Below are 15495 nucleotides of genomic sequence, written 5' to 3'. Positions count from 1 at the left end.
TCAATTATCAGAACTCTGAGACTGTTATGAAGGATGGGAGCTTTCTAATGATGACAAAACCATTACAGAAAACAAAGGGGAAAAGTAAATAAAACATAAGAGACAAAGAAACTCACATTTGAAGTATTATTCAAAAGTTTAAATAAGGTTTGGTGTTACTTTTGGTTATAATTACTATTATCAATTAAATGGATTTCTATAGTTTATCTGTATATATAACCTATAAATATATTTCGGTATGTGACATACCCATGCATGTTTTTTATCTGAATATTGTAAATTCATTTCAATATTCATTTCAATTGACCAGTGATCACCTGCTACATTATCAGTAGGGTTCTGGTGAAGATTTACATGCCTGACTTCTTTGTAATAATGTTACAATTTCCCATTGGGATCAAAACAATATTTAGTACGGACCAGTGATGCAAAACTGTATATATTCTAATTAACTAATATATACTAACCTCTGTCTCTCTTCCACAGCATGTCTTTATCCTGTCTTCCTTCTCTCACCCCAACCGGTGGCAGCAGATGGCCCCGCCCCTCCATGAGCCTGGTTCTGTTGGAGGTTTCTTCCTGTTAAAAGGGGGTTTTTCCTTCCCACTGTCACCAAAGTGCTTGCTCATAGGGGGTCATATGATTGTTGGGTTTTTCTCTGTATGTATTATTGTAGGGTCTACCTTACAATATAAAGCGCCTTGAGGCGACTGTTGTTGTCATTTGGTGCTGTATAAATAAAATGAATTGAAATTAATTATATAATAGTATGGAAAAATGCAAAAGGTGGCCTTTAAAAGATGGATACGTTTGATAAATAGTGCATCCTGTAAAAAAAATGTTTCATTACTTAAAATGTTGTAAGCTAATTTTTGATTTGGAAAAGACAGACGGCAACATTTCCTTTTAACCCTTGTGTGGTGTTCGTATTTTTGTTACTCAGCCAGTGTTCATGGGTCTGGTGGACCCGCTAGAGTTTTGGCTTTCCAAATTAACACTATCAAACAATTTTATGTTAAATTACTCAACAGATGTTTACTTCATCCCAATTACAAGACATATGAACAGCAAACATGGTTAATTTTTTCCCTTTACCTTTGTTAGATCACATTTATGAATTAATGTGCTTCTCGTTTTTCTTTTATATAAAATGTTATAAATAAATCAGTTATAATCAAGTGGAGTGAGTGGAAAGACACAACACATTTACACGTGAAAAAATAATTAATTGTTTAATTTTTCTTTTGAAAAAAACTGAACACGGGTCTCACAGACCCGAACACCATACAAGGGTTAAACTTGGAACTGACCTATCTGACTGCGGATGTGTTTTAGAAATAAAAATAATAAGATTAGCCTACAAGAATTTTTTTTGTTTTACATTCTTTTGTTTTGTTATTTTTGCATGAAGAAATAAAAACAATGAATTGACCCTGATCCCTCACATTTTTCTTTGTTTAAGATGAAGGCATCACAATTTCAATACACTGACATCAGTGCCATTTATTCCACCCTAAACTGCTTTCCGCTGCTATCTTATTCACAAGAGGTCACCATTTATTCCACCCACAGTGAGTTTTTAATATACTCTCTCGGCTCCATTACCACGCAGCCACTAGTCTTTAAGCAGGCTGGTGCACTTGAGAGGCCTCTCAGGTCAAAGTGTGCTGCTAGTTATGTTATTATGACACACTAATCGTCCTGTGGTCTGGCTGCTGTTATCCCCGCGTAACAGGACACTAAGGCCCTGCAGTGTGGTGTGTGTGTGTGTGTGCTGAACGCTCCTAATGCCCTGAGGCCTGAACAGGGATGAAGGGCAAAGGCAGATAATGACTTTGCTGACAGAGGACATGAAGGGAGGGAAATCGGAGACGTGGAAAACGGGCAGGGGAAGGTTGAAACCTTTCGCCTGTTGTTTTCAAACTAACAGATGACCATGTACTGTCTAATCAGTGCCCTTATTAATACTTAAATGTAGAGGTCAGAGTAGGATTCGACCCTGTCTGACCTGAACACTGGTGTCACACCACTGACCTCCTGTGGACACTGTTCATCACTACGGCTCATTGGTGGAGGAATTTTGATCAACTCGGTATTGATCGCATACAGTGAACTAATCTCTAACGTCCTCTAAGGTTTGCACACAGGCAAAATTAGATAACCTTGAAGAGAAACACATAATCCTGTAATGGTAGGAATCTAACCCAAATAAACTTTCAAGATGACCTCTACACCTGTCAGGTGACCGCAATTAACCTGCAATTAGTTTACAAACTAAAAGCTCTGAAATAAAAACACAAACACAGAATTTTCACAAAGGACTTAAAATTTATAAATATTCTCTGAATCGAACATTAAATCAGTCGGGATGTTATAGAATTCTTCAGAAAAACAAACTAACAAAAAAATTCCAAGAGATTTTTCAGAGAGCAAGACAAAGTGACAATAATCTGATACACACATTGCTTCTCTACTCCAAAAATATCTAGACCTTTCACTATAATTTGTAACCCCCCCACCCAAAATATACGCCAACAATAAGCATCAATACAGACCACACAGAAAGCAGAATCTCAGGGGTTGCTCTGGGTACTTTTCTTTCTGTGGACACGCTTCCTGTGAGGCATCAGCACAGGTTACTCAGTGTGTGACCCCGCCACTGTGGACGCCACGTACAAACTTCCTGCCCTGCCTTGTTGCCATGTTAAAGAAGGATGCGACTGTGCCTGTGGGGTGCTTGGAGGAAATTCACTTGAGTGGATAGCTACACACAATCTGGCTGGAAAACGTGGGGCAGCCTCCTTGCTGAGCTTTCTTGATCTAATTTTCCAGGAAGTCTCTGCATCTCTCCTAGTACTCAAAAAAAATGGGGGCAGGAAAAGAAGGAAAAGCTGCTGAAAGGGTTTAGGATGTGGCCTTGTGACTCCTCTACATGCTTCTCCAACACCTGATTCATGCCCTCTAGGGGCCAAATATGTAACAGCACATCTGGGAGAAGGGCAAGAGTGGTCATCTGATGCAGGAGGGAGAAACTTCATTTAATCTAATAATTTTCACACAGTGCCTAATTCCTGACCCTCAGTGACTTTTGTTTCAGAGGATGAAAACTGGTCCCACTTCAGCATCCGAGGGGGATCTTCTCCTTGAAACCCAGGGGGCATTCTGTCCTGTCTCAGGTGTCCCATCAGTCTCTCCCCTAATAGGACCAATCAATAAAAGCTCAGGTGACCACGTTGCCACATTCTTCCACACGGCATGTGACCTGGAAGAGTTGCCCCCCCACCCCCCATTCTTGAGGTCAGGTTGGACTTTTTTTCTTTCCAGCATGTAAAGACGGGAATTCTGATAAAACACGAGCCCGTGTTTTCATGCGAGCGCTTTCTCCCCTGCCTGCTCGCGTGAGCTTCACTGTGGTCTCCACCCAATTAAAAATGATATAATTTAAAGAAAAAAAATTTCTAAATAATATTTCTATTGTTACAAATGAACAGAAATCTTTTCTATCCTGGAGCACAAAGAAAACAGGATATAGTTCATCAATTAGACACAGTATTTCCAAATAAGTTAAAATTAAATCTTAATATGTTTTACTAGATTTAAATATTTTTTTCTTACTTTAAATATAATCATTACAGATCTTGCAAAAATACTACACTGTGCATTGGCTGTCTGTTTAAAGAGTGCCCGGTGCTTCCTGGATTCAAATATCTACACTTCATTAGAAGTTGGCTGGATGGGAGATTTCCATTGGCCTATTATCTCCAACCTCAGGTCATACATCAGTCCCCATTAATTGTTTTTTTTTCCCCCATTTGGTCAAATTTCAATTAACATTTCATTGTTTTTGAAACTCACCTGAAATAAACAGAAAAATAATGCATATCCTCTCGATTAGTTACGTTCATTTTCCAAAAATAGCAAGTCTAAAAATATACTGCATACACCATCTTAGGAAACTGACATAATAAAATATCCCTAATAAGGAGAAATCGTAAAGTAGGAGAATATATCTATTTATATTACCTCTTTGAAGAATCTGGGGATTAATAGAAATAATAACAACTTAAAAGCAAAAACCTCCCAATAATCAGGATTTGATTTTTGTCTTGGGTCACGATTCGTGCGGCTCAAATAGAGAAAAAAAGTTCAGGATGGCTTTAGTGTGTCAAAACTTTTGCAGGCTTTACCCAACGTTGAAGGACGGGGCGTTTGCTGCGTGGGAAAGCAGCTGGTTACTCTTGATGCCGTTAAAGGTACACGATCACGCACTCCGACACCACTCACAAGTAAAAAAAAAACGCTTGCGAGGTTAAGGCGATAGAAGAGTGTGGTGAGAAACCTGCCACAACTTACAAGTATCAAAATAGCCCACCTGCCCCTCCAAACCTCCACCCAAACGCCCTCCAGCTTGGTGCTACGTCTGCCCGCACAGTGGGTCAGGCCTCCATCCAGATGCCTATTTGAACTCTAATCACATTGACAGTGTGGATACATACATGTATATATATATATACTGTATAATTATATAGGTACGTTAGAGCTGACTGACAAATCGGATGGAATGACTCGAGCGATATCCCATGATTCAACATGTCGAGCATCGGGTTATATGACAAACACGCTGGCTGGCTGACTTGACTCCTCTACTGGTTAAGTAATAGAAATACACAGTTTGCACTGACAAAAGCAGCCACGACATCCTCACGGTTTCCTTCTACAAAGGTACAAAAAAGACACACACACACAAAGAAATGATATACAGTGAGCCCCACCTCACCCGGCGTCAATATTAAGTAGCTGGAAGTTGAACGCATGTGTAGTAATTAAGGAATGGATTAGTGCAATAGAACAAGGAAGTGAGGACTAGAAGCGCTGACGGAGAGGAGTGAGGGTGGAGACGGGAATTCTGGCTTGCGTGAGACATCCTTTGGTTTATCTTGGCAGAGAGGGGGTATTGAGCTGTATCGGCGATCAGAAAAACAATCGGGAGCTAATGTCATCCGCCTTTCTTTTGGAGAGAGGGTGCACAAATGCCAAGCGCATCACATCTAAGCTGACAAATTCATGCTTTTCTCTTTGCCGAGCGAACAGCCAACGAAACTTTTTGCTGTAAAAATGTACAAAAGATGTTCTCCACTATTTTCAGACCTTTTACTGTTTGTAAGAGAGCCACGTAGACTGAACCAAACCCTACTTCCAAGGACTGCAGGTGCACCCTGTTCTACCGCTTCAGTGTTTGATGTGGCGAGACATAGCTGCCTGAAGCTCTCCCTGCAAGTCATAAGGCAAGTCACAGGAGTAAATGTGAAAAAGTATACACGACACCACCAAAAACCCATAAGGGAGCCTCTTCTTCAAGTAGCTGAGATTACAGTTTGCTTCGACATCTTTCACCACGTGTGTTTATTTTTTTACTGGTTCGAATCTATCGCGAGACATTTTAGTGTCACTGGTCCGTACTAAACAAAGTTAAAAGAGCCCTGCTCTAGTTTGCTCGAGTCTAGTAGGGAAAGGACTGTCTCACGAACCCCGTTCAGGTGCAATCATTTTAGTTTTGCACAGCTCATCACTTGAGATGAAAAGGTTTCGGTCAGTGTCAGGAGAAGAGAAGGAAGCTCCGCTTTCTCTAAAGCTGCTTGTTTTGGTTTTGATTGCCTGAAAGCTTCCTTAAAAAAAAACTAAACAAAAAAAAAAACATCACACATGGCGACAGTTATCCATTCACCCCGGAGTCACACTTGCTCTCCATTCTCTCTGACACGCACGCGCAGACTCATGCGGGTTCGAAATCGGGAGAAATGAGACGACACTCTCTATTAGCTGCTCCTTCACTCTCGCTGCTTGAGCACCGTTAACGCCGAGCGGACAGCGCAGGCCTGTGTTCCCCAGCAGCGCCTCTGTGCCGGACCATCCCTGAGCCACTGGCTTACAAATGGAACAAACATGATTGTTGTGCTAAGACGCTTGAGGGGAAACACAGTCCTGACAGCAGCCCAGCTCGGCCTGGCGTTCAGCAATTCTGGCAGGGAAGCGATTGGAGGCTGAAACCTCAGAGTGTGGTGGAAGCTTTTAAAAATTAAAAACAAAATCTGATCTGAAGAATGAATTATCACTCCTTTCTCTTCCAAAACCAAAACCAGAAAACATTGGTGCTCTGTCTACCACATTCCAGCTAAAGGGATCTGTGCTTCGTATTGGCCCAATAGACGACCTCACCCCATCACCACCCCCTTCCCTCTGATTGTGAGGTGCTCACTGGATAAAAACAAAACAAAAAAAGTCCCTCAGCCCCTTCACTCCCTCTTCTTTGTGCGGGATGGGGCGGTGCTTCATTGACGATTAATTCAAAAGGTGCAACAGCCCTCCACCCTCTACTGCAGATTCTTCAAGATGCGACCGTAACGAAAATCGTAGACGTGCCGGCAGAGATACACCAACTCGGGGTCGACGTCTGTGGGCACACAGCGGTGGGAAGGAGGGGCAAAGTCGGGGCGGCAGGGCACCATACTGGCACTGCCAGGCGGGGCACCTTCAGCACGCCGCTTCACCAAGGCACAAAATCTAGGAAGGGAGAGGAAAATTAATTAAAAGGCAACTTTCCTGCTTCTCTGCCTTCATTTTCTTCTTTTCACAAAGGTTATCACGGTAAGTGTTCATGTTCCTGCAAATTCATTAACAGTTGTAGTGTCACCAGTGTGTGATTTAAAAAAAAAGCTTCCACGTGTCGTCAAAGCTGAGCTGTTCATTTCAAACTTCAAACCTTGTGAAAAGACTTTTTCTTCTAGCAACAATTACCGTGTTCGTTACTTACCTACAGTACTGGGCTAGTGGGAGAACATAGCATCTGTCTTCTATGCAGGCCACGCTATTTTCATCCTGATGCCGAGAGGCGAAAATCTCATTCTGAAATCAACAGCAGGTGTGAAGAGTCACATCTCTGTTAAGCGTTTCCTATTGTGCTCGGCGAATAATGACAAAATTACACTTTTGTACTAAGAGCACAGTGGGAACTATAATTGTTCATTAGCAACAGGATTTTGCCTTTTTGTTTCTACCTTATGTACTGCCAAAGACACACACACAAAATCCTGCTCTGTTCAACACGTGCCATTGTAAAAAGAACATTTCTAGAAGTAAAATCGTTTATCTTTCCTGTTCTTGGCTTGTGCACGTCTGAGGTCAGAGAGATATCATTTTTGGGCTTTATGGTCAGACTGAAGAGCAAACTAACTATCCACAGTTTCAGGGCAGAGCAGCGACAGTAGCCTCCTCATTGCACATAATTTTCTTACACATGTTGCACGAGCACAAACTGTTCCATCGATAAAAACTGCATTATCTTTAAACAAAGTGATAAAAATTAAATAAAGAATAAATTTCATGGCTGCGGTGGTGTGCAAAAGTCTTGGGTCACCCTTCAAGAAGAGACAGACTTTCTTATCATCTTTTAAAGTGGTCTTGAGCAACAGTTCGAGGCTTTCTAAGGATCTTTCAAAGTTTTCTTTGCTTTTTCACTCACTTTCAGTCCAGTCCTTGTACCTGACCATTTTCAGTAAATGATTAAGGTTTTTTTGTTTGTTCACACTGACCTGTGAATGATTCAAGCATAAAAAAGACACCTAACTCAAGGGATGAGCCTGTCTCGAGTCTGCACATAGCAGACAACTTAGAGAAGCACCAATTTTAACATTAGGCACTCTTTTACTATCAGCCTGCTGCAAAAAAACATCATTTGCTTCAATTTCTTTAGCTGAATCAAAAGACGCCAAAGATAAGACAGCTGTAAAACTGTATTTTTGCACCAACAAGATTATTCCCAAAGAGCTATTAGCTGAACATGTGACACATGTCAGCATGGTGTGTAGTATGCCTTTAAAAGATTTGAGGAAACTGGACATGTATCTGAAAGCCATGTCCTTAAAAACTGGAAAAAGACCAGACTCAGGACCCGAGAGATACATCTGGCCCTTCGGTTTTGGGGATCTTGTCATAAATGATGGAATTATAAACAGAAATCTACCATACAATACTATCTGGATTGGTAACTGTTTCTTTTTTCCATGAAATGATCCCAAACACGCTGCTAATGCAGTAAAACCATACACAGTGGAACACTGTCAGTCATGGATTGGCCTCCCCAGAGCCCAGAGCTAAACATTACTGAAGCAGTGTGGGATCACTGTAACAGAGTACAGAGAATAAAATCAGCCAACATCCAAAGAAGAACTCTGAATGTCCTTCAAGAAACCTGAACTATTATCCTTGCAAATATTTCAATAAACTGCTGCACCAATGTCCCATTTTCTTAGCTTAATATATAGAAACGAATAGTGGCTCAAGACTTTTGCACAGTGCTATACTTTATATATTTTGACTTCATCTATTCTTACACACAACACATAAGCGCACACACACACACTTCATGGTGTCATTTTTTTCCTTAGAGGATACTGATTACGTAATCCTTCGCTAATGGAGTAAATCAAATAAAGTGTTTTTATTTGATGAATGTTGATTGTACCTTCTCTTGTCTAACATACACACAGATCTGTGCTGTTACTGTTTGTCTGCACAAACATCTTGGCTCCAAATCTCTGCCTCACCTCACAGTGTGTGCTGGGATCTCTGCCTCCCTGTGTGTGCTCAGGTCGGTAGTACCAGAAAAGACTCATCATCAGCTCTCCTGAGGGATCACATTAAGACACACACACACACACAGAGGTAAACAAGCTTGGCCATATGTTCCTCCGGTCATCCATCAATACACATGCACCACTGTATCGCATCATAATCTCCCCCCTTCTCCTGATCTTTTTTTACCTGTTTTGGGGTCCTCCCACAGCGCTGATATCTTGGCAACATATGGGAGGGATTTCTTCCTGGGGCCTGATCGTAGCAGCACAGAGTCTCTCACACGTATCACTTCACCGTCCCTCTCGACTCCTTCGTAACATTGCCGCAGGGCCGTCTCATCCTCTCCCTGAGACACACACGAGCGCGCAAACACAATAAGGAAAGATATAATTCTCATTATAAAGACAAAAAGGAATCTGTCACACAAAGCTGTATGGTCAAAACACAATTAACTTTTCCCTCAAGAGACAATTTCTTTGTCCTTGTGGAAGGCAGTTGTGTTGATGCTAAGGTTTCCACTGGTCAGGTATTTGGAATAGAGAAGGTTTTCCTTCGTTCAAGAAGCTCTCTAATATGCTGATCATCTTCATCGTACAGAGATGGACTCTCAAAAAACCTACCGCGATGAAGACCTCCCTCTCTGTGGGCATTCCAACAGGTAGCCAGCCATTAGTGGCACGTCTGCGGCTGACCCTCTTTTGTTTGGTGCTGCTGAGGCTTGGCACAGATGGCGACTCCTTTGTCGATAGCTGTGCGCGGCCCACGGACAGAGAGTCACCGGAGGGCTTGGTGCTCTTTGGGCACTCCTTGGCTAGCTTTAGCCTAGCCTGGGGCTGGTCTCGTCCAGACAGGTGGTTCAGTAGGTGGGGTTTAGTCTGCGTGGAAGTGGGCACGCTGGACAGAGGGCAGCTGGACATGGGCATGGTGGGGGGAACCAGAAGGGAAGGGTTGTGATCACCCTGAGGGGAGGGGTAACCCTCTGAAACAAAAAGGTGACAGTAACAATAAGCAAAGGAACTTCTGAACCCCATCAAATGGTAGATTGATTGATTGATTGATTGATTGGTAATTTATTTCAACATGTGAACAATATACAAGTACATTTAGAAAAGAAATGAGAGAAAAAAAATATACTATACAAATTACATACAAAAAAACATTCTGATTAATTTACATGTTGAAAGGGAGTGGGAAGAAGTATACACTTATTTAATCCCACCCCTGTCCCATAAATTATCAGTGAATATTTAGTCAGCTTCCTTACTGATATAATTTGTAATAAAAATAGTGAACAGATTTCTGATATACTATATACTATAATATCACATCATGAATTTTTTGTTTGTTTGTTTTTAAATAGAGACATTCACTTAATTTAAATATTTTCCTTTTCTTTATAGATCGAGAAGATCATATTTTTATAACTCTTTTTGAACAGTTTTATGTTTGGACATTGCTTTAATTCCATATTCAGTTTGTTCCATAGTTTCACTCCTTGAACAGAAACACAAAAGCCTTTTCTTGTAGTACGTACCTTCATTGTTTTGAAGTTACAAAAACCCCTTAAATTATAACTTCCTTCTTTCAAAAAAAACATACTCTGAATATTACCTGGCAGTTCTTTATTTTTTGCTTTGAATAGAATTTGTGCTGTTTGGAATTTCACTATATCGTCAATTTTCAATATTTCAGACTGCAAAAATAGTGAGTTTGTATGTTCCCTATAACCTGCATTGTGGATGATTCGAATTGCTTTCTTTTGAAGAGTAAAAAGTGAATGTAATGTGGTTTTATAGTTATTGCCCCAGACCTCTGCACAATAGCTTAAGTATGGTGAAACCAGTGAACAGTAGAGAATATGAAGTGATGTTCTGTCGAATACCTGTTTTGCCTTGTTTAGTACTGCAATGCTTCGTGATACTTTGGAATGAATATATCTTACGTGAGCTCTCCAGTTAAGTTTTTCATCTATTATTACCCCCAGAAATTTATTTTCACTGACTCTTTCAATATCAACACCATTTATTTGAATCTTTGCATTAGTATTTAAACTACTATTTCCAAATAACATAAGTTTAGATTTATTCAAATTTAATGATAATTTGTTTTTATCAAGCCAGAACTTCACTTTACTTATTTCATTAGTCATATCCTCCAATAAATTCTGCAGATCATCACCAGAGCAAAAAATGTTTGTATCGTCAGCAAAGATGACACAGCTGGCTACTTATCTTTAGCATAAGCCACATGAACCTTAAATTATATATACACACACATAATTTAAGGTTCATGTGGCTCATGCTAGATAGATAGATATATACAGTGGAACCCCGACTTACGAATACCCCGTTTCACGAAAAATTCAAATTACAAAGGGACTGAACGGCAATATTTCTGTAGTAACGAAATCCGCTGGCTCTGATTGGCTGAGCCTACAATGCCCACAAAGCCTTCCGAATCATGTGACAACCCCTCGGCTTCCGTACTAGCGCTTCGCTGTTTCACTTGAACGACGTATTGTTGTTCTAGTTAGCAATTAGCCTATCGTTCAGCATCGCCTCACTCAAAACGCGCAATGGGTGCTTCGATTTACGAAAGATCTTCAGGAACAAATTAATTTCGTAAGTCGCGCGGTTCCACTGTGTGTGTGTATGTATATATGTGTATGTATATATGTGTGTATATATATATATATATATATATATATATATTTTTTTTTTTTTTTTTTTTTTTTTCTGCTTAAAAGTAACCTGCTTCTTTTATCAGTCTAGCTACGTACATGACACATGACACATTGTAACCGAAAACTTTACAATAAGCCTAAAGCTCCTTAGCCACACACATCTAAAGCAGTTACCTCATGGCAAAAGACAAAAAAGGACTACATAAAACAGAAAGGCTCCACTTGCTTGATTTCACAATTGGCTTGAGGCATATCATTTATCAACAAAGGACTCTTCAGAGTCTTTAAGTAATAGCTTTATGTCTAACTATTGGAATAAAGGTTTATTTTATAATACTGGCAAAGAAGGCTAAAAAACAGCTAAATCAAAGAAGTGTTATCACAAAAGAACTTGCCATCATTGTGAGCAAATCCTCAAGTGGCCTCAGAAAACCACTTAAGACGGTGATAATTAATAATCAGCAATTAATACTGAACATTTATGAAACCAAATCTTGGGGCATGGGGGTCAATCCACTCACCTGTTTTGATATTGTGCGTGCATCCACTGCATCCTGTGCTAAAAGAGCAACCCCTGCTGGTGACAGGAGCCATCGCTCTGTAGGTATACCCACTAATCCCGCAGGCGTCACCGTAACAGGGTGAAGCCACAGAATTGCAGTAGGCGGGGTGGGCTAGTCCCGATGTATGTGACACCTGCTGCCCCAGCAGCTTGGAGCCGCTCATTCGGCTAGGGCACAAACTAGATGGGGGCAAGTTAAGAGGTCGCGGGGCCATGGTGGCTGAAGTTGTTCCAGTGTGTGTGGGGTGGGCGATGTGTACGTAATAGCTGGAGAAGCAATGGTCGGCGGTGCAGAGGCAGGGGTGAGGGCTCAGGGTGAGCGCTGTGTGTGGTAGGGAATGTGTCAGCGATGGTGAGGTTACTAGGCACTCGCGCTTCACAGGGCTCATGGCTGAGTTAAGTGGCTGATCGTCTGATTCTCCATAGGGTTGCTGGCCTAAAAAGAAGGCCAAGCCGTGACAGTAGTCCATTGAGCGCTCTGCAGGAAAGCAGTAGTACGGGCTCAGCTCAGTCTCCAGCTGTTCCTCTTTCACTTTCTTCAGTGGGTATGCTAGCATACTGCGTGACTGGTAGCCCGGTTTTGTCAGTCGATGGGTGCAGCCACCCGTTTCCCACTCCACCTTTGGCTCAAAGCCTGCCTTCTTGCAAGCTGTGCAGCCACTGTGCAGGGGAGGGATCTTTTTCCCCTTCTGCTTTTGTGTGCGTCCCTTGTGCTGAAGTTTGGCCCTCGAGTGCGACTTTTGGGTCGGGCCCACGACGGGAGCCTTGCAGTCTGAAGTAACAGTAGCTGTGGGTGCAGCCTTTGCTCTTTGTTTACTGGTAGCAGAGGAACTGGTTAGCTTCAGCAGGGCTGCGGCATTAAGTCCAGCCAACCGTCTGGGTGCAGGAGCGTCAAGGCACTCCTGACTCATCCCCAAACTTTCATCCCCTCGGCTAACTTTGGCCCTCTTGGCAGGCTTAGAGCTTTGGTACGCTTCAAGTTCATGAGATGTGGAGCCTTTAGTGTTGGTCCCTCGCAAAGCCTTAAGACCTCCGCAGACACCACCTCTCACTGGATCTGCATCCAGGAAAGCCCCTGCATTTATGGGTTCCTCCTGTCTCTTGGCCTGTTTGGCTGCTGGTTGGGGATCAGTGGCTCTTTCTAGTAGCAGGCTGTTTACCGCCTCAGCATTGAGAGAAGCCAGTCTCCGCTTGCGTGGCTGAAAGACTCCCAACCGAATACTCTTGCTATAACTTCCACTGCATGATTTTAATTTGTTTTTTGGTGACGACTTCTCCTCTTTTCCGTCACTGCTTTTCCTTTTTTTGGACTTGGATTTGTGAGATAATCGTCTGCGGCCATCCTTTCCTTTACTTTCCTTAGACCTCTGCTTTTCACGAATGTTTTCCTCCAGTCGGGTCAGGAGGACATGGCAACTGAGTCCTTCACTTTCTGAATTCCCAGCCCTCCCTCGCAAAGGGTACATTTTCCTGTCCCGTTTCTTGACGTGCCTCCGGTCCACCTTTCTTTTCTGCTCTGATCTTTCTGTTCTTTCCCTCTTGTCATTCATCCTCTTGGCCATGTTTCTGTCTTTTTTAGTGACCTCGCTTATCTTCTTTGTCCTGCCAAATCGCAGTGTGCGCTCAGGCCAGGCGCCGTCCATGGCACCACCATGTGGCCAAAGGCAGCTGTTGTCCCACCACTCTGGACTTTGGTTGTGCCCAAGGGAACCCTTCTGCCTTGCGTGAGTCATCACATGCTTGTCTATGTGGCCTAGAGAGAAGAGATGAACAAGTGGTCAAAACTCCACTTTTGTGCTGATTTTCTACTCTTACACAACAGATCTCAACCAATCCCTGGCCTTAACTCAGTAAGGGTTAGTCGTAGGGTGTCGTAGTATTTTAACCACTTTCTAAACAAGAATATATTTTAAACAAAGTCTTATAAAGTATTGTGCAAGTCTTAAGCCTTTCCTCTGTTATATTATTGGCAAAGACCAAGGAACTGATCGTGGACTTCAGGAAGACCAGGAAACACTTGACCCCTGTTTCAATCCAGGGGGTCAGTGTTGACATTGTGGAGGACTATAAATACCTTGGAGTACACATTGACAATAAACTGGACTGGGCTAAAAACACCACAGCACTTTACAGGAAGGGCCAGAGTCGTCTCTATTTTTTGAGGCGACTGAGGTCCTTCAACATCTGCCAGAAAATGCTGAGGATTTTCTATGAGTCTGTGGTGGCCAGTGCGATCCTCTATGCTGTTGCATGCTGGGGGAGCAGGCTGAGGGTCGCAGATGCCAACAGACTTAATAAACTGATCCGTAAGGCCAGCAATGTTGTGGGGATGGAGCTGGACTCCCTCAAGGTGGTGTCGGAGAGGCGGATGCTGTCCAAGATAAAGACAATGTTGGATAACACCTCCCACCCACTCCATGACATGTTGGTCAGTCACAGGAGCTCGTTCAGTGAGAGACTGAGATTACCGAAAAGCACCACTGAACGACACAGGAAATCATTCCTGCCTGTGGCCATCTCCCTGTACAACGCATGCACTTAACACACTGTTTGCTGCTACAGCTACACATGTTTCTTTTCCAAATATTTATTTATAAGTGACTTATGTATGTATGTATGTATATATATGTATATATTGTACTATTCTTAGTTAGCGTATTGTCTGTCTTGTCTTAATGTTGGTTTAAAATGGAGCACTGTAACAAAAAATAATTTCCCCCAGGGATCAATAAAGTATTCTGATTCTGATTATGCAGGAGAATTGGAAATAGGTGAAACAATTTATACGAACATGAACAAATCTGGTACAAACACCTTTATTCTTCAACATAAGCTAAACTCTCTTAGGCAAGCTTTCTTATGGTTTCTTCAGACTTCTTCTTGAAGGACGTTCAAAACTCTTGTTTGGCTGCGTTCCATGTGCTTTTCAATCCAGGTATGCTTTAACTTCACTGGCAGTGTGTTTGGGATCATTGTCATGCTGAAAAAAAGCCATTTCCAATCAGATGGTATTGCATGGTGGATTCAAATCTGATGATACTTCTTCTACATTCATAATTCCTTTTGAAATTTTTGACAAAATTCCCCAAACCACTGGCTGAAATTCAGCCCCAAACCATGACAGAGACTCCACTGTGTACTGATGCCTGTAGACACCAGAGTTATTATAGTTTGTATTTTCTAATTAGGTTTGATTTTTATTTAGTTTTGATTTTTGCTTTTAATTCGGTTTAGTTTCAGCTAGTTCCAAAAGTGAGTTTCCTCATTTGAGTTTAATTTTCGTTGTGTTACAATGTTTCGTTTTAGCTTAGTTTCTATTAGTTTCAGTGTTAATTTTAGTGTTATTATTATTGTATTGAGGGTATATGGTAAAGGCAAGATTTAGGAAACTCAGAAACACTATTATATTAAAAACACTGAATAAAAACAAGCCTCACAGTCTTCGCAGAAATCCAAAGTTCCAATAAATACATCCATCAAAGCCTCATAAAGCAAGTTTTGATTAAAGCTTGACCAACCTAACAAATACCAAAACTAGGGATATTTCTATTTTATTTTCCTTTTTTTTTTAGTTACTTTTCACTAAATAAATTCAGTTCGTTTTAATTATTTTCAA

At 41.6% G+C, this 15495-nt stretch overlaps 1 protein-coding gene across 2 annotated transcripts in view; it reads right to left on the bottom strand.

The window, feature by feature from the left end:
* Positions 1-1150: 1150 nt before the first annotated feature.
* Positions 1151-15495, bottom strand: part of LOC147312321 (bromo adjacent homology domain-containing 1 protein) — a 30994-nt gene continuing 16649 nt past the window's right edge. For both annotated transcript variants that reach the window (XM_086263400.1, XM_086263401.1), the window contains exons 2-7: positions 11839-13632; positions 9255-9613; positions 8821-8980; positions 8604-8683; positions 6812-6903; positions 1151-6561 (exon numbers count right to left, since the gene is read on the bottom strand). In XM_086263400.1, coding sequence (XP_086119526.1) covers positions 6372-6561; positions 6812-6903; positions 8604-8683; positions 8821-8980; positions 9255-9613; positions 11839-13612 — 2655 coding nt within the window. In that variant the 5' untranslated portion in view covers positions 13613-13632 and the 3' untranslated portion in view covers positions 1151-6371. The remainder of the gene's footprint in view (positions 6562-6811; positions 6904-8603; positions 8684-8820; positions 8981-9254; positions 9614-11838; positions 13633-15495) is intronic.

Source organism: Aulonocara sp. 'chitande type north' Nkhata Bay, linkage group LG15, assembly GCF_057382095.1.
Source record: "Aulonocara sp. 'chitande type north' Nkhata Bay isolate Kocher_YH1m ecotype deep benthic linkage group LG15, A_spYH_male_GT1.1, whole genome shotgun sequence".
Classification (NCBI taxonomy): Eukaryota; Metazoa; Chordata; class Actinopteri; order Cichliformes; family Cichlidae; genus Aulonocara; species Aulonocara sp. 'chitande type north' Nkhata Bay.
The sequence above is the reverse complement of the archived record's forward strand: the minus strand, read 5'-3'. Positions and strand labels throughout refer to the sequence as shown.